Here is a 19,703-nt window from a genome sequence, read left to right as displayed (position 1 = left end):
CGAAACATAACTTTCGTACTCGAGATATGACATCTCAGAAGCGCGTTAAATTATACAGAAGTAGCGAAGTTTAACGTACTAAAACTCTGAATGTAGTGAAGAAATTTTATATATTAGAGATATGATGAGACTCTTGCCGAATATTAAGTTTGCATCTTTGGATAATTAAATTTTCCAAATTTTCGTTTATTACGGTTTCATATAAGAAACGATAAAATATTTTATCGTTTATCTCGGAATTTTCGCAGATCGTGGAATATACAGACTGCGATAGAATTAGAATATAATTAGTTTTCATGATAATTAAACGTAATCTAGAACATGTCTATTAGATGTTTTTTTTACAATTATATCCTTCGGCAAAGCGAAAAGATATACATTATAAAAGATTCGCATTTTCTTTTAGTTTCTAGATATGTTACTATGGTAATCGTATGATAGTGTATCTGACATTGTATCCCGGTTTTCTTTTTAGGTTGGCAATGGTCTCCATAAAATATCCAAAGTTTCCCAAAATGGGATGTACTTCTAAAAACGAGTACAAAACGAAACGAGTTCTCGCGCAAGGGGTTTTGCTCCCCCATTTCACCTACAAGATAGTGCTAGAGCAAATCCACGTCGCGGGTAGCCGGGAAAGTCTCCCGTTGAGCTTTTTTCCATTTCTATCTCTGGAGAATCGTATAAAAGATGTTACTGTTCCCACAGCAGCCATTCAACAATAACAAAACTTTCATATTGCGGAAAATAATAATACATAAATTTGCATCGGCATGTTGCAGTAACCGGATGTAGTAAATTAAGCGAAGTGGATTTTATAGTAAATGGATTTAAGTAAATTTCAATTTAAATTTTATTCCAAGCTATAAATCTGATCTACGTAAAATAAGACTCTCGTTTTTAGCCAATGTAGATTTATGGTCGTCTACAGACGTGGTAGTTGTAAGAATTTATGAAAATTCACGACAGCATTTTCCCAACCGACAATACCCGTCAGGCTACATTTATGAAAATGTTAAAGATTAAAAGTATGTCAGCACGGTTGATATATATCTCGAATACGCTTCGTGCAATCGGAGTTCAGCGTATAATGCGTATATACGAATGCGGGAGAATCTCGAGAAACACTAATGATGCGAATAATTATCCTAATAGCTCGGGGATCTGCTGCACACAGATTCCAGTTTCTCTCAGAACTTAAGATAGGCGGATTGCACGATTCATCTCACCCGCTCGGTTTACTCAATTTCAATTAGCTCGGTAAAAAAAAAAGAAACAAAAAAAGAAAAGAGCGAAGCGTGAGTTTCTCGTTGCGGGAGATTTATGATACAAATATACAACTATAATAATGCGACATAAAAATATCATGATCACGTTAATTCCTCAATGTCTTGCTAACTTGTTATTGATTTCCTGTCACAGAATCAATATTCGGACGCCGACGCAGGATTTTCGACACCCTAACGTGAGACATAAATGAAGAGGAGACGCAAAAACTGGTGATTATACGCGAAGCATATTGTAAGTATAATGATATCCTTAACTTGAATCCCATATTTTTTTTGTACAATTCTATTGTTATATCAAACCTGACATCTTCTCTTACTGGCCATTTCTAAAAGACCTGAGCTTTTCGCAATCCTCGTTACACCTACCTATTCTTAAAATTAACACTATAATACTATTTGCAAAATCTTGTACGTTACTTTGATTTCCATTTTACTCTCAGTAACGTAGAAACGATTCCGATATGCGCTAAAAGCATTACCGCGCGGTGTCGACGATACGTAAAACAATCGGAAATACGCCAGGGGAGAATCGGGAGGGAGAGAGCAGATCGCAATGAATATATTCGCGGGCGTGCAAAATCTTAGACTTAGGAATCCGCGGCGTTCGTCGCGTGTTCATTAAGCGAGAGTCGAGCGTGTATAAGCCACACGATTGTTCATCCGACGTGATATACAAGCTCCTCCTCGTGTGAAAAGCTTCGGGCCACAATTGCGCGTGACGCGGTAACGTTCCGCCGTGACGCTTAATGAGCTTGACGATTAAGCGCCTTATTTCATAAAACAGAGCCAGCTGTCGTCGGCACCGGTGTGTTTAGCGACGTCTTAATCCCCGGAGATTCCCTCCCCCACCCTCCGCGGAGGCGGTCGAAGGAGAAAAAGAAGGTCGCGGCGCGCCGGCAGCCACCTGTGACTCCTGCCGGAAGGGCACGGGTCTCCCTACGTAGTGGAAGAGAGAGAGAGAGAGAGAGAGAGAGGAGGGTGAAAAGGCGTGAGATAGAAAGAACGCGAAGGGGTACTCCGACTAGCCAGTATAAATCGCGTCAGAAGCCAGGTACGCGCGCTCTTGTCTTTCCCTTTCATAATCTCTTCGCGCGGATACAGGGTGAATTACAACCGCGTCGCTGTCGCGTGTCGACGCTGTAGCGCGACGCGCGGACGACACGCTTTTTCATCTCCCGCGGATTGTAAATACCACCGCCGCTGCGGTATACGGTATACGAAATTTCATTACGCGTCTCCATCCGTCCCTGTGTCCGGCCCACGCGAGAGAGATAGGATTATGCAAAATTAACCTGTATCCCCCCACATAAATTTTCATCGAAAGGGAAATTTTGCATTCATAGAAGTTGAATGAAATCTAATGGGCAAACGACAATGAAAAATCGCTAAAGCGACATTGTTGTCCTTCTCAGCGTTTTTGCGATAAAAATATATATATTTAATTAAAAGATATTTTTAAATATAATTAATTCATGAAGAAGAAGATATTTTCAAGTAAATCTAGCAATTTAGCGAGGAAAATTCTTCTACCTAATCTTCAAAAACTGGGAGATTTTCTTCCAAAAATCGAAATCATATAGAGTTTGCGTTTAGTCGTTGTTCATTAATGCATTCAAATGTAAGGTTACACGTTTAAATTGTTCAGTTTAATTAATTATCTTTTAATAATTTGAACATAAAATGTAATAACTAGTTGGACAGAAATCCATGCAAATTTTCATTAAAAATAGATTCCCGCGCATATATTACTCGTGGGAATCTCTAGCGATAGATGTTAAAATCATTATTAATTAATATGTAATATGTAAATGTAAAAATATGTACATATATATATATATATATATATATATATATATTTGAATATAATTAATCTCTCTGATCTTTATACAATTTTCTCTACAAGGGAAGCTAAGCATGTGGTTTGTACAAATTGGAATTAATATCGTTGTTTATCAATACTTCTACTTAAAATAAATTCAAATGTGGATTCATGTAGCGAAACATTTTCCATTAACGAGGATTTAATATTTTCATTAATAATGATAAAAGAACAATATTTTTCTTAGTCAAGAAATGTAACTGTATTAAGATCGTTGCAATTAATTGTAATTAAACTCGAACTTATTAACAATTTACGCGCGCGTCCTTTGACATTAAAAACTAATAAAGATAAAAAAACGAGAATACGGACTAAACGAGATGATAACGAGATAACGCAAGTTTCAAGTAAAATGACAGAGATTGATCGATAGCCGTGGGAAAATATCCTTGAGGTTGAAATTTTAATATATGAGACGAATAGACGATACACGCCGGTAGTTTCGTTTCGTTACCACGGCATATTAATATATTTCATTCTGAGCGTATTGTATTAATTTTCCATGTGCGCTTGCCGCAAAAAACCTCTATGTAGCGCGTCGCGGCCATCCGTTTGCACATTTCCGCCGAATAAGCTGAATTCCGCGATGTTTCTGAGCTTCGTTAATTTCCGTGGACAACTTTATCTTGCAAAGGAATATATAACGTATACAACTCTAGCAAACAGTTAAAGCATTCATAAATTGACATATATTTCGACAAATGTAATTTTTATGCTAGCAAGAATTGAATGTTGCAAATAGTTTAAAATGCATAAATTAATTATTAATTAATTATTGAATTATAATTGTCAGTCTTTATTAAAGAATTATATATGCTCGTTGATTTTAAAAAATTTTCTGTTAAAACTTACTTCATAGCTATTCCTATAATTCAAGGACATTCCTATAAATTTCCTTTATAAGTGATACATCTTCTCTCACAATTATTATGCTCGTAATTATCGGTAAAATCTGAGAGTAGTAAATTGATACTAACATGTCCATGAAATATTAGCTTCGCCAGCTATTATAATTAACTTGAGAGAGAAGAGACAGATCCATTGTGCTGTCCACTCTAATTCTTTTCTCTTAACATTAGACTCCGATACTTGAGAAAAAAAATACTTTAGCCATTGTAATGTATTTCGTTTGCTTACTGACCTAAAAAACCATCGAGACTTTCTGCTTCGATATTTATAACCGACATATCGGATTTCTTAACATAAAGCATGAAAGCTGCGTGGCCTCAATAAAAGTCGCTGTTCTGTACGGAATATTCCAATTAGCTCGCGTAACGTCCATAGCAATACCATTTATTTCAATTTCCAGTCCACTTGGTGGTCCCAAATGGCGTTACCCCGGCTTTCCCCGTCCCAGCCCCCCCTCCTCCCTCTCCCTCTGCCGCGACTCATAATTCGATTCTGTTCGATGAAATCTCATATTCGGCGCGGGTAAACAAGTAATAACAGAACAGTTTTTCATCTTTCAATAGGAGTTTCGAATCGCGGAGTAGGCGAATGGCTGCGATTTCCCCGGAGGAAGATGGGAGATTCCCACGAGAGCGCAACGTAAGCGCGGGGGTAGGTAAGTGAATGGGGAAGTCGGCGACGTGCGACGTTGTCGGGTGGAAAAACGCGATCGTCTCGAAGCGACGTCGATCACGGCTGATCGATCTCGGGGCTGCAGTACCGGCACCGACTCGTTCCTGACCGCGCGGTCAGGGATCGCCGCGGGGAATCAAATTAGTATCCTTCGAAGGACGAAGGAGGACTGCGGGTGGCGGGACGGGTAAGGCGACCGTATTGGATTTCCAGGAGGTGGACGGGACTCCGATCGACCTCCTCCCGGGTGATGCCATCCTGAGGCGGCGACATTCTCGCGGTCGTGCTCCACGTCACCAGCGTGCGACCGACCGGAAAATATGGCCGATCTCGAAAGGATTCGGCTGGTGGTGCTCGGCGGCGCCGGGGTCGGCAAGAGTTCCATTATACGCCGATTACTCGGTCAGGGCTTCAGCGAGCGATACCGGCCCACCGTGGAGGATCTTTACTCGCGGGAATGCGTTCTCGGCACTCTGACGCTTAAGGTCGACCTCCTGGACACTGCGGGTAAGACGGACCACCTCTCGCTGTTCCCCTTTTCCCTTTAGATTGCATATGTATATGAAACGTCGATTTTGACGTCAATGATTTTTAAATAAATTTTTTTTTTTAAACCTGCAGGAGATGTGTAATTACAAATAATATTTTTCTCTAGACGAAATATTGTCTTTATAATTCCATTTTAATTAAATGATTTACATAAAAGCAGAAGAGATTAAAAATTTAATTGTTCGTATTTTACAAAAGCTGAAATAATGCTTTTATTAAAAGAAATTATTAAGGATCACGTCTCTTCAATGCAATAACGCGACGTTTCATGTGGCTACACTTATGCAATGATTCAATACTTAAGTTAATTAAGTCGACCTTAATTAACTACTATTACTACATTTACTTTACATTATACTATTACTACATTTACATTTACATTATACAAGTACATTACTACATTTGTGATATAAATCTCACAATCAGTATAATAACATTATTATTAACTCATCATCTCACTTTAATTTCGTATATTCGCGAATCTGCTTATACGTAAAAGCTCTAAAAGTAAGTCTCTGCGGTGAAATTAACTTTATTTTTCTAAAAGCCATTATTTCCTGAAATGTTTCTCTCCTCACTGAACCTGTTATGCAATATGACAGAAAAAATATTAAGAGCTACGTAATATTACATGCATACATTCTCGATGGTAAAACGGAATACTGAGAATGTTTGGATTGAAAATGAAGGAAGCTTCGATCTCGCCGGAATAGCGTATCAAATAAACGTAATACAGCTCAGTTATACATATAGAAATGCACTCGTGTATCTAAGTCCTTGATTTAATCGAGACTGCACAAGGATACATCCGGACAACTTTATATAACGAGAGAGCAATCGGAGTTTTTGCAATCGGGAAAGCAGCGAGATAAACAAGACATGCATATACGTATCATAATTTACGTGCAGAGTGACTTATTTTGTAGCAAAAATTTCTCATTTACGTGGTAAAAATTTATCAAGAATAACAGCATGCATTTTGGCGACATTTGCAAAAATATCACGGCGTAAAGAGTCATCAGCGTATCTTTTGAGTCAAAAGAACTGACGTCGTGAATAAGAAGTTATTTTAGATGGCATTTTCTAAGAATTTACTTTGAACATTACGCGGGGCAACAATGCGCGATTTTTTTTTGTTTTCAAACGTGTAGGAAGATTTTTCTCGTAAAGATCCATTAGATCAAATAAGTTTTTGCTTTTATTCCCCCAGGTGACCTGCAGTTTCCCGCGATGAGGCGGTTGAGCATAGCCACCGCCCACGCATTCCTGCTCGTATACGCGACATCGTCGTTACCGAGTTTCGAGTGCGTGAAACGTTGCTTCGAAGAAGTGAGAGAACAACGACCCGACTTCCAGGTGCGGCCTATTCAGATTTATTCGCTCGTGATTTATCTCTCGTAAAGTCGGATCGGATATTCGACAGTTACTTTTATCTAATCCGCGATTTAGACTAAATTTCTCTGTGTCTCATTTGGGGCGGCATGAATTGTTAATTTGCTCCTATCGATATCTGTAACTTCGCACAATATTTAAATCTAATGGGAAAGCGCTATATCATTTTTTTTTTCAAATTGATCTTATTACGTTTTATTGGAGGAAAGATAGTAACGAAGACGTATTTTCTTTCCAACAGGAAGTACCGATAGTCGTCGCCGGGAACAAGCTCGACCTAGCACCGGCAAGAAGGGAAGTACCTATCGAGGACGTGAGCGAGTGGCTGTTTTGCGAATTGCCGAAATTACGCGCTAAGGTGATGGAGTGCTCGGCGAAGGACGACTACAACATTAAGGACGTATTCAGATGTTTCGTCACGCTTTCCAGAATCGTGCCGAAAAATCCTACCGGCGAGGTCGAGCAATCGGGGCTTAGGAGAAGATGTTCGGCATACGGATCGCGCAGGTATCTCTAATACAGTATCACGCTATGTATTCTCTGCGAATAAAGCCGTTAAGCAACAAGGCATTTGTGTTTTCATATACAAAATACAATATGTAAATCTCATTTTAGGAATGGATTTAAAAAAAAATAGGGTCAATTTTTCTTTTAGGAATAAATCAACTCCAAAACGAAAAGCTTTCGAGTTATAAATTATTATAAGAGAATGTATAATGCTTCTCTTTATTTTTCAACGAATTTCTGAAGCTTGGCTTATCAAGATATTTCTTTGATGAAATATCATACATTAAAGAATATTTCTTAGAATTAAAATTCCTAGAACTTTATTTTCTTCCTTTTTTTCGAAGAAAAATCAAACTAGTACAAGTCCATTCTTAATTTTGCACGTGTGGGTGCTACGATAATAATCTGTGCAATATTACTAATGTCGAACGTGACCATTTACGATTTTCTTCAAAGGTCGTTACTTAGCATTAATTACGATGATTAAGTAAATTTTTCGTGCCATACCCATCACAGATAGGGTCATAATCTCGAAAGACACAGTGAACCAAGTCAGGCTTACTTAACTCAGATAGTTGGTGCAAGCAGGCTTAAGATGAAGATTGCATCCAACGTAAATGAGAACTGAGAATTGTGAGAGACATATTTCGAGTTAAATGAGTGCGATTTAGAGACAAATCAACGTAATAAACGTTATTAATTTTTTCCTCCTTGTAAATTTAAAATGACAAACAAGTCGGGAAGCAAGTACATACATATAAATTATAAATAACGGATAAATTATTTATCAATTACTTATAATTAATAGTTATTTCTATTTGAGGAATATCGAGTATTTTTACTATGGATATAAAAATTGTAAAGATTGTAAATTTTATAGATGTCTAAAATAATTAAGTTTCTTTGATCTCGACAAAAATCAATAAAATCTCTCTCTCTCTCTTTCCAAAAAGAAACTTGTTGGACCACGTATTAATATGTATTAATAACACGTAGTAAATTGCAATGTGATTCCTTTAAACTACATATACGAAGGTAATTTCAGCGACCTTAACCGCATTCGCAAACTCATCATTTAGTCGCGTTTCGTTATACGCATTTCATCTATCGACAGCATATATTAGCAAAACAGGTATCCAATCTAAAAGGTTTTCAATGCACTTCCGCGTCGCCAATCGCCATTGTCGAAGTAGATCAAATGTGAAACATAATTGTGAAACATTCAATACCATTTTCGATGTAGTTTCAATATCGTTTCAGATCATCGATTACTCTCGTACATTACTATTGATATTCGATAGTACTTGGACTTGTACTTGATTCTTTTATTCATTATTTCTATTCATTACTACATATATTGTATTACGATAATTTTATCATGCATATGTAGGAATTATTAACGCGCATATACAGTTTCAATTATTTAAGAAAGAAATTTGCATATCTTAAAAAATTATAGTTTAAAAAAGTTAATCCAGTTTCACAGAAGGTGCTCTTAAATTTATTTGTGATATTAAGAAAATTAATTTCATACTCAAATTTCATATTTTATAGTGTCTTAACAGAAAGTGGTCGTAACATTTAAATATTTAATTTCGCTTTCATTGAATTATAACTCCATTTGTAGAACTTATATTAATTGTGACAGTTTAATGGAGCGCTAGAGAGCTATATCACGGTATATTACTTTCACAAGTCTTAAATAATATTTACATTCCGTCCAACTCCTTGCTGTGCCCTTTAATTACTTAATATCTCATTTTTGAAAAATTCTCTTCTTAAGTTGCGATCATCTGTCTTTAGAGAAAGAGATATAATACGAAATTAATACGAAATACGAATTATTTATCAAAAGGACTCTCCATCCAAATGAATTAAAGAGTAAAATAATACGCGGCGCGAAGGATTAACTAAACATATCTGGATACCGAAAAATCGAAGAACGGATTGGAATGAGCAACGTTCAATTAAGTTCAACTACAACAATTTTGTAACCGCTTCTAACTCTCATCTATTATTGTTTTATCGCGTACGGAAGGTCCGGCAGCCCCAGCGGCAGAACCGGCAGCGCGGGTCCCGGCGGGAATTCCCAGCAAGTGGTCGCGGCTCAGGGCTCTAGCGTCGTCAGCGTTACCGAGGAGGTGAAGAGCAAGCCGCGTAGTCGCAGCCTGATCAGGCGCACCTCGAGAAAAACGAAGCAGCAGATCAGGGACGCCCGCGCCGATGACTGTAACATCTCCTAAATCCGCTGTCCCGATCAGCGAAACGAGTTTCGTCACGCCGGTCCCGGATTAATGCGACGGGAACGCGACAACGAGCGAGATCGAGAAGCTCTTTTGAACAAGCGCGTTAAGGTAAGGTAAGACTCGAGCTGGCGCGTTCGCGATTCGCAAGGAAACGAGACGAGTAATCGTTCCATGGGGCTACACGGGTAGCGTTTTACTGCTTGCTCCGTCTTAATCCACGGAAATTCCGAGGAGGTGAGAGACAGGCGTGACAAGTAGATAAAATGGCTAGCGTCAGAGGGAGTTTAGCTCTCCAAGCTCGAACAGATACAAACCGTCGACTTCGTAAGATTTATATCAGAAAGCATGTGTATCGACAACGGGAGTAATTATCATTAAAGCTTAAAACTTGAAATTGATTTTCCCCCGGCAAATCTTTAATACGAAATGTCAAACATCGTATAAACAAAGTCTTCAACCTTTTCATATCAGAATAACGTAATTTTTTACATGGAAATTAAAATGTGATTAAATGATTCATTCAATTTTTGTTAAGAAAAATACGCGAATACAAATTGTAACAGCAGAAAAAGCTATCGATATGTATCTTTCTTAGAATATCCACTGTAGATATACATATTAATGGTGTGGACGTGAAATTGATGTTTAATGACGGATATGTAATTGTTTTCAACGAGTGAATGAACTCTTATATTTGTCCATGTAAATATTTCTGATTTAAAGTAAAAAAATTACATTCTTAGGGTATTATATATGCAACATTTTCTTGCGATTATTTTTACACGTTTTTCAAAACATCCCAAAAAGTATAATATATAAGGAAAGCGATATAGGATTTTACTGCATTACGGAAAAGTTTATTTATCGAGAATTTAATGCAGTTCATATATAAAATCAAGAAAGCACGCATATCGCTTTTCCAATATATACATGTATTTGCTCGTAATTTCAAAAAGAAATGTACGTGCATTAATTAATCGCATATAATCTGCGAATTTAAAAGCGTTATCTCTCTCGAAAAATAACGATATTAAAATACGAGTTTCGCTCAAAAGATTCGCAAGATTCGAAGAATTTCTTGCGACGAGCATCTAAAAAGTTCGCGGTATCGAGATAAAAATAGAAACGAAATAAAAAAGGTCAATTTAAAAATTAAATGCTTTAAGATGTCCTCTTTCGTTATTCAAAACAAGGAATCAAGATATACTCTTAATTATTTATGTCATTTTCGAACAACGAATAATTGGCGAAAAAGTAACCATTGTTATTAAAAATAATTATCAACAAAAATGTCTCACTTAGGCGTAAAAGATTCGCAAGAAGAGGTACGCTGCGCTTAAATGCTTTACGATCAATTAAAAAAAATCCGATAGCAAAGGTATTAACATTTCAACACGTTTGACATTTTTTATTTTGCAATGCACACGATGCATATCCTCGCGAAAATATTAGTTATGTTCGTTTTAAAGGAAATTCTTGTTGCAAGTATTGCCGTCACGTAGAAAGATAAAGAAATTCGTTTGCAAATTATTATAAGATACGTAATAGGCAAAATATAAAGTACCCTCTTCTTTGCTACCTCTCTGCTATCCACTCCGTTATCTGATATGCGCTTTTCTCTTTTAAAGCTTATAAGATGGCGATAAGCTCCTGCAGTAAATTGCGAAATCTATTTTAATATCTTGTCCGGGAATATATCGAAGCTCAAGGATTTCATTTCTGATTTCGTATGTGCAACAACGTTTTGCTTAACGTGACTGTCAAATTCTTAGATTTCACGTAAAATACTTTGATAAGTAATACTCAACTTGGAATTACATATATTTTAAAATAAAATCCATGTGTGTGCGTGGAATTATTCATAAAACAATTAATTGTTTGTATCACTCTACTCAAATTATTTTCTATTTGGGCAAAAAATTTGCAAATGGACAAAGAAGTGAATGATGATATTTCAAAGAACTTGCATGATATATTAAATTCTATTTTTTTGAAGTTCTTAATTGCGCGCTTTGTTCTAATGTCTAATAATTTGGAAGTTAATAACGACTGTGTGTACAAGTGCATAATTAATCACATAAATTGCAGTCATTGAACATGTTAGTATCCCGAAAGTATACTGCAATTTAGTTATAACCATTAGAAATTCCAGTAACGCATATCTACGGGAGAGATATGTATATCGGAGCATATTATTTTAGATATTTGGATTTAGATAGGAGACTTATTATAATATAATTAGGAACGATAGAAACGACTCTCCTCCTTGTTCTATAATATTTTAACGAATTTCAATCGTGCTGCAATTTCTTCAAACTGTTAATACAATATTTAATAGAACTGTAATTATAATATTATTATTCCACTATAATTCATTATTTATAGCATTTCCGATTTTTTTTATCCAATATTCTTCCTCTCATTAAAATTGAAATAGTATTATAAATGATATTATATGTATTGTTTTCAGTGCGGAATAATAATATACGTTAATATTATTATTAGTAATTACTCACATTACCTCTATTATTGGAAGTATCTTAAATTATTTTGAAAGACTTATCTGAAAAGACAATAACTAAAAAAAAAAATATTAACAAAATATTAACACACAGAACATAAATTCTGTGTGTATGAAAAAATATTATTAAAACTAATGTCTCTTATCTCAAAACTAATGACTTTATTCATGAAGCTCAGAAAATATTGTATGACGACAAAAAGATTATTTAAAATACGTAAGACTTTTGTAAAAAGAATACATTTTACCTCAACAGAAATCAAAAGTAGTGCAGAAAGTATTGAAGAAAATGCCAATATTTTGTATATGCAATTGTGAAGTAAGGAAAGATCTATCTAACGTATAAAATAGAACAGGAAGGAGACTCATATGCCATCGTAACTGAACCGATGCACAAAGGGGATTGAAGAAATACCACAAACTGAAACAGCATTGTAACGATACTGAAGTGACGCGAGATACCTTGAGAATATATATATATATATATATACAATATATATATATATATATATATATATATATATATACATATATATATCATAATTGACGCGTAGATATTAAAAACGTGTAATATAATGTCGAATAATTAAGCAAGTAATTGTAAAAACCAAGGTAGTGAGGAATATGAATATTTCACGCGACACCAGAGATATTCGTATGAAATACCATATTCGCACATTTGAGAATATTATCGTATGCAGTCTCGTTAATTCGCGGTTGTACGAGAAACGTATTCCCCAAAAAAGTCTAATAACTCGTGAAATTATTTTAATAACGGTTCGTATCTTATTTTATGCGCATCGTAAAAGTACGAACTACTTGAATATATATATATATATATATATATATATATATATACATATATTTCATCGAATGAGTTTATTCGAGAACATATAGTCATCAAGTATTTAGATAGATAATAAAGTGTTACGATAATTAATTAGCTCAGATAATAGTTAGACATTTTTAAACTTGTATTTTGTGGATAAAAATCAAAAGCCTTTCACTGACAACAAAATATGAATTAACTTAATTTGTCTTGCAATAAATTCAATAGAAGCTAGTATTTGCAAAGATACTTATGTACGCGAGCATATTTTAGTCTTCTGTGTAATAATAATCAAAGAGATTGAACTTTCAAGTTTGGAAAATCTGATCGTCATAGAATATATAAAATTCTTTTTAAAAAATAAAAGAAAAAGGATCTTTACAAATTGACGACTTTAATAATTGCAGTAACGGACAACTTGACAGTTATCGTAAGTTTAAATACAAATTTAATAAATTGAGATTCTAATAAGATCTTTGAAAAGAGTGATAATCCTATTAAAATCACAATTCACTATTTTCCCATTTTTATACCCACGTTAATTTTATCATTGTTATTTTAGCATTTACGATTCACGCTTGAAAGTTTAAGCTATTTAAAAGATAAGAACGAAACAAATTTCAATGAATTAAACTGGAGAGTAAGACAAGAGGCAAAGACACAGACTAAAAAAAGGATCAATCGCCGCACTGTTAAGTAATGCGACTAGATTACGAATATTAATAACCGTCCCATTAAGATATTTTTCACGCGACCAAGGGGAAATTATAAAGGTGAAAGGTACGTTCAGCGAAGTGAACTGAGATCGCGAGATGTTCCCGAGGTAAGTCCACTGTTAAAAAAAAGGTCATGAGTACGTTTAACGAGTACCTCGCGAACGTCCCGCGCGAATGCGTGCGTGAAGTTTTGTATTTTGACATTTTAATGCGAGAGAGCAGTGTATTTCTATCATTCTATCGGTCCTGTCATTTGTACAAATGTGGGTGAAGTGTCATTGTCGACAAACGTGCGAAAATTTACTAAAAAAAGATACAATTTTTAAAAACAGAATATTTCGTTTGAGTTGCTTGCATATATCTAGAAAAACTTTGAATTAAATGTAACACATGTATTACTTGTAATATGCATTGAGGAGAGGTAAAAATATTTGCAAAATAAATCCCTCTTATAATCCGAATCTCAAAATCTGAATGTAATTCTGTGACGGATAATGCAAACTTTTGTTAAAATTATAATTGAGAGAATCAGATTTTTACTGTATATTCATATTCGGTATTATACATATTAAATTGCACAAACAGCTAAATTTTCCGATACGGTTGTAATAAATGATATATGCATATCCTTTTGTAATACAAATATTACAGAAATGCATTAAGTTTTAAACGAGCCCGTTGCTTTTTGTATTGATAATGCGAAATAAAATTCCGCGTATTTATTGAACTCCCAGAAAATATCTGCTCGAAATAATTTGATAAACCAAAAGAAACGGGCACGTGGGGCGTAAAAAAAAGGAAACGTACACGACACGTCGTGGAAAAAAAATGAAAAAGCAATTTAGATAGAAGACCGGGAAAACTTCTCAAGTTCAAACGGTTCAGCACAGTTTTAGTTACATCGTGTAGATTTTGCACGCCTGCCGACGATAACACAAACGCAATTTCGTTGCGGCTATTGTGGCGAACATTCTCTCCTGTGTCCGCATGGAACTTCACGCGACCTCGACGGATTTCTTGGGACAGACTCCCCTACCTGTCGAACTTTACTTGTACCTTACAAAGCTCCCGTCTACCCGTGATCTACGCGATATGTATAGTCTAAATACATAACGACCGTGCTGACTCAATCCCTATCTAAATACGTACGTACACAATGGACCAAAGTCTATCAGAACTTGTATAGGTATTGACTCGGGTAAAGGCTGTTATCCTGCTCCGAACTTAAGAAATTGTAATAGAATAGCTTTGTCAAGAGGTTCCCAACGGGACAATAGTCTCTAGCCAGTTAATAATCGATCGATTGTTTTCTGCAGCTCCAATTCTTGCAATTAGAGCGAGTAAAATGTACGCGCGCTAAGCTTCAAAATATAGGCACGAGAACGGGCAGTTATTTTCTTGAATTTATTAATAATCTGGATTTTCGTGCGTAACGACGCAATATAGTGTCTTTTGTGTATCGAGTACTCACTTTAATACGCCGTATCGTCGCACAGAAGTGAAGGGACATGATCCATCCTTCTACTCCAAGCTCCCGAGACACGCGTAAGTGTCCGCCCACTAATTTCCAATTCCTCTCGCAAACAAGCGGAATGGCCGGGTAATGATGTCCCTGTAAATAATTAATATCCAAACTCTCAATATATATAGTTAGGTATGTATTCCCAGATGATGCTATACACGTTAACGGTAATCCACGGTAATCGGCGCGCCACCGCGTTGTCTATATGTATACTGTGTCAGAAATTCTATACGGAAAATCTCTTGATGTACGCGTAGTTTGGACATTTAGTAAATATTCCTTGTCAAGAACGCGATGTGTTACATTTGTCGACATCATTATTACATCAATATTATATTTTATTACATTCTTTTACTCAATATTGCCGCTCTTAATAATGTAGCAAATAAACAGTAGCAGAATTGTAAGCTGATCATTTAAAGGCACGTTCTTTCAAACGATCATTTAAACGAAAAAAACGTGAAAATTTCAAGGCTTAAACTCTGTACATTTTTTTTATCGTTCAAATCAATTCACACAGTCCGATATTTTGATGTAATAATGTTAGCACAAAATGATGTTAATACAAAAATGATTTTATACAAATAATTTTACATTTAATTTACGTTCTGTACGTTCGTTGCTGCGTACCAAAATCGAACCCACTCAAATTGCATGAATTTTAATCCCTAGAAAATCTTTTCGCATTTCATTGCTGACAAGGAGACATTTTAAACACTTCAAATAGTTCAAAATTATTTTAGATTCATTGATATATTTTTAATCCTCTTCCGTTCGCGTATAAAGTATGTCACGAATGTCCCAAGTACGCGTGCATTTTCGGGCAGCCTATTCATGTAGTGTGTAAGACAAAAAAAAAACGAGGCTAGGCTAATGAATCAAAAGGGGAAACTCGAGAAGTCTCTATCTAATGTCTGTCTGTATATTTACGGCAATCGCGTATCTTAACGCCTTGCTTTATCGGCCGGTGTTATTTATCAGTTAATTTGTACCCAGGTCGCAAAATTCGCACATATAAAGTTACGAATTTGCTTAATATATCACGTTGATATAATCTGCGGTGAAATTACACATTTATAGATGTTATAAATTAGGGATAAACAACTAGAAATAGGAATACGGGGGTATACAGTGGCAGTGGGGTAGAGAAAATATATTATAACGATCCTTCCAGATTAATGTCCGGAAATTAATTCTTTTTTAAGTGGTATAGGTTGATGTCGCGAGACGTACCCGATAGAATCGCAAGATATTTTTATCAGTTAGCGTTTTCCGCTGAAGGGAAAACAGTGTCGCTACACGGTACAAATGATATACTAACATTAAGAAATCGTCGGTATAATCCTTATATCGTATTTAAAGAGCTAAAGAGAAACTTTTGACTCATTTCGCGCGCATCAATTACATCAAGCTGGACGGTAATGAAGACGATTAAGAGGAGAACCAATGAAATCCGAATTCAAACTGTAACTATACTTGTATCTGTAACACATACACGCCACATACTCTTTCTCCCTCCCTTTCTCGTTGTTTCGGGAGACGTAGAATCTCGTAGAATTAACTTACCTACTTATCACTGTCGACGAGCTTACGGAAACTTACGACGACGCGGAGAATTACGATTTGCCGAAATGCCCCGAGACGGAAGAACGACGTGAAGTTACGCGGGATATATGCGCTTCTCCGCGCTCGCGGAGAAACGCGGTTCTTAATCCTTTCGGCCGAACAAATGAGAGACTTCGATTTTATATTCATACAATATACGTAATAATTACACGTAAAACGACTGTAATATTCTGTCCACATACTTATGCATATACGTTTACGCGTTACTTATCAAGGGACATTTTTATTATTAATCGGTAACGTTACTTGCATTTTGTTACCGTAACTTGTTAAACTAATCTCGGATGTTACGCGACGCGGACACGACCGTTGGCGCGAAATGCCGCGAATAAAGGCGAGCGTATAACAGGTACGACGCGAAGTGAGGCACGCGAACGATCGCGAACGATAGCCAATCAAAATCCGATTAATCTCAATGCTGCACACGTATCACTCTGAAATATGTTTCTATGACATTTAAAAAAAAAAATTGAAACGTCGCCTCGCATCCCCCGAATTAATTTCCATCTCGAAATATAAGTAATAAAACCTTTTTTGATCCCAATTAATTTTTTTTTAGCAAAAAATCCCTTTGCATTACATTCACTTTGTGTGATTCGTACACTCTTTTTTAACAAAGCTATTGAAACAGAAATAATTAAATATCGTTTATTGAAATAATAAAAAATTCCTCTTTCTTTCTCGAAAGCATAGTGTAAAATTAATTTATCTTTTATCACGACGAGCTTATGAAATATGTGACGTCGAAAATTACATTTCGCGAATTGCGTCGGACGGTACGAAAATTAGCGCTTTTCGCACAGGCAAAACGCAATTCTTAATCTTACCTGAACAAAACGATTTTAATTTATGCATAACACGATTATAAGTATACGCGGTTTCGTTCCAAGTACCTACATTTGTGTGCGTTTATCGCAGCACACTTTTTTTTGCCAATAATCAATAATGTTACTTGCCTTTTATTAATACTTTTTATTAAACGAGAATCTCGAATATTACGTGACGCGGATGCGATTCGGCTGGCGCAGCGGAATGATATATAAAGTGAGGCACAACAGCCAATCAGAATCCGATAACTTTTAATTTCAATCTTTTACGTGCGTGTATTGAAACCGCTACTTTAAAAAAATTCGATGGTTATTTTGCTCACGTTAATTTTCACTTTGAAATATAAAATGAACTTTTTTAATCCCGATGAGTTTTTTCTCTACAGAGTGTTTTTGCATTGCTTTTATTTTATTTTCATATCTTTCATAGACTGTTCAAATGATTCTTTCAACAAAGTGATTATTGAAATTAAAAAAATCCTTTGCATATTGATAATCTTTTGCATATTAATTATCTCTTTCTCTCTCTCTCTCTCTCTCTCTCTCTCTCTCTCTCTCTCTCTCTCTCTTTTTCTGTCTCTCTCTCGCACGTATTTAGACATTATTTTAATTAAACTATAATATTTTTGTCATGTTATATAAAAAAAAATTATAACGATGCAATTAATATGCGCACAATTTTTCTATATTCTATATATTATTAATATTATTTTTTCTCAAATACATTTTTCATACTTTTGCAATCTTTCTATAATTAAAGTTAAAGAATGAAGCTCAAAATGTCCTCTTTATGCCAGAATCTTATAAGTATATTATGACAAAATGAAAAAGAACCTTTGAAATAAATCTAATCGTCGAAGCGGACCAAAAAGTCGCGTGTGCGCCAAAATTTACTTTCTCAATCAACACGACCGAGCTTAAAAAATCAAATCATTTGTCATTGCAAATGATTCCAGCAATGCTCGATTATCACGATTAACAGATATAACGAATTGACGAAATAATGCGTTTGACCAATTTCCCAATATCTCGTTGTTTCTCCGTATGTGTGTGTGAGCACTGTATTCGTAATTCTTTGCACGTCTCTTTGAAGAGATTCGAGCGTACGTTTTTATAATCATCTTAGTAGATCTGTTCATCCGATAATTACTCGATTACGGTCACGATCGCGCTTTAGATAACTTCGATCAAATTCCAATCAATTTAATTGGCAATTAATTCAACCACAATTGTTTACAGCAAAGTTTCTAACTGTACAATTCATCCTTCCTAATTCAGTCTTTCCTTCATTAAACACAACAAAACATCAGTCTATTCATATTGATTCCTAGTAGCATAATTTGTTGATCCAATATTGGTCCAATATTGCACTAATGTATTTGCATTGGGAATACATTAGTCCAATATTGCGCCAATGAATTTACCAATATTGTGCTGCTCGAGTCTATTTATATATATTAACATTATTCTGCATCACTTGATAACAGTTAATCGCCAAAATTAAATTAATCGGAGTTTGGTCATCCTTAAAATAATGAAGGAAGCACAGGGATCTCACTTGGCTTGTTAGCAGCGACCTTCCACTTTTCCTTCGCCCACTCGTTACCGCTCTCCGAATATTTAAAGTTATTGTTATCGAAACTACAGCGTCTGTTACTGTATAGTCCTTGGTTTACTGTAACAGATTGTATATTTATTGTATATCTCTAATGTATACAGAATCTATTATCTTCTTCTCCTACAAATGTAAATTCTACTCAATATTGTAATTCGTAGACCTAACTGGCGACCAACTCGTTTACCTTTCATCGCATTTATCAGGACGCAAGAAACGATTATTCGTTTTTTTTTTTTTTTTTTTTAATTAAGAAGAATCTCTATATCGTGCGATGTATCGTTTTGAAGATACACATCAAAAGAGAAAAACGAATGCTGATATTATCGAGTACTTACTTCGTAAATAAGAAATTCATTATGAATGTATTACATTACGTATAAGTCTCGCTATTAAAAGATTATTAAAGAAACCTTATACTTTGTAAGTCTCGAATGTATAATTCCCGTAATAAAGAAAATCCCGCAACGTGGACTTGGAAGTGTGAAAAGACGGAAAGGAGATATTCTCTTGCAGGTAAATGTTTACATATATTAAGGTACAGCGGGGTAATTCGAATAGTGGGGTAATTTGGATAATAGTAAGCATTTGCAAGAATTTTAGAAAA

At 35.4% G+C, this 19,703-nt stretch overlaps 1 protein-coding gene across 2 annotated transcripts in view; it reads left to right on the top strand.

The window, feature by feature from the left end:
• The window catches only part of LOC105449221 (GTP-binding protein Di-Ras2), a 72,993-nt gene extending 61,698 nt beyond the window's left edge, over positions 1–11,295 (top strand). Inside the window, exons 3-8 of one of the 2 annotated variants that reach the window (XM_011688241.1) lie at positions 1,420–1,518; positions 4,638–4,729; positions 4,960–5,253; positions 6,506–6,651; positions 6,929–7,194; positions 9,233–11,295. In XM_011688241.1, the coding sequence (XP_011686543.1) occupies positions 5,067–5,253; positions 6,506–6,651; positions 6,929–7,194; positions 9,233–9,437 (804 nt within the window). In that variant the 5' untranslated portion in view covers positions 1,420–1,518; positions 4,638–4,729; positions 4,960–5,066 and the 3' untranslated portion in view covers positions 9,438–11,295. Of the gene's footprint in view, positions 1–1,419; positions 1,519–4,637; positions 5,254–6,505; positions 6,652–6,928; positions 7,195–9,232 lie in introns of both variants that reach the window. The other variant, XM_011688240.1, reaches the window with a different exon arrangement.
• The last annotated feature ends 8,408 nt before the right edge of the window (positions 11,296–19,703 follow it).

The sequence above is a fragment of the Wasmannia auropunctata genome, unplaced genomic scaffold, assembly GCF_000956235.1.
Source record: "Wasmannia auropunctata unplaced genomic scaffold, wasmannia.A_1.0 LD336076.1, whole genome shotgun sequence".
Lineage (NCBI taxonomy): Eukaryota > Metazoa > Arthropoda > Insecta > Hymenoptera > Formicidae > Wasmannia > Wasmannia auropunctata.
The sequence above is the reverse complement of the archived record's forward strand: the minus strand, read 5'-3'. Positions and strand labels throughout refer to the sequence as shown.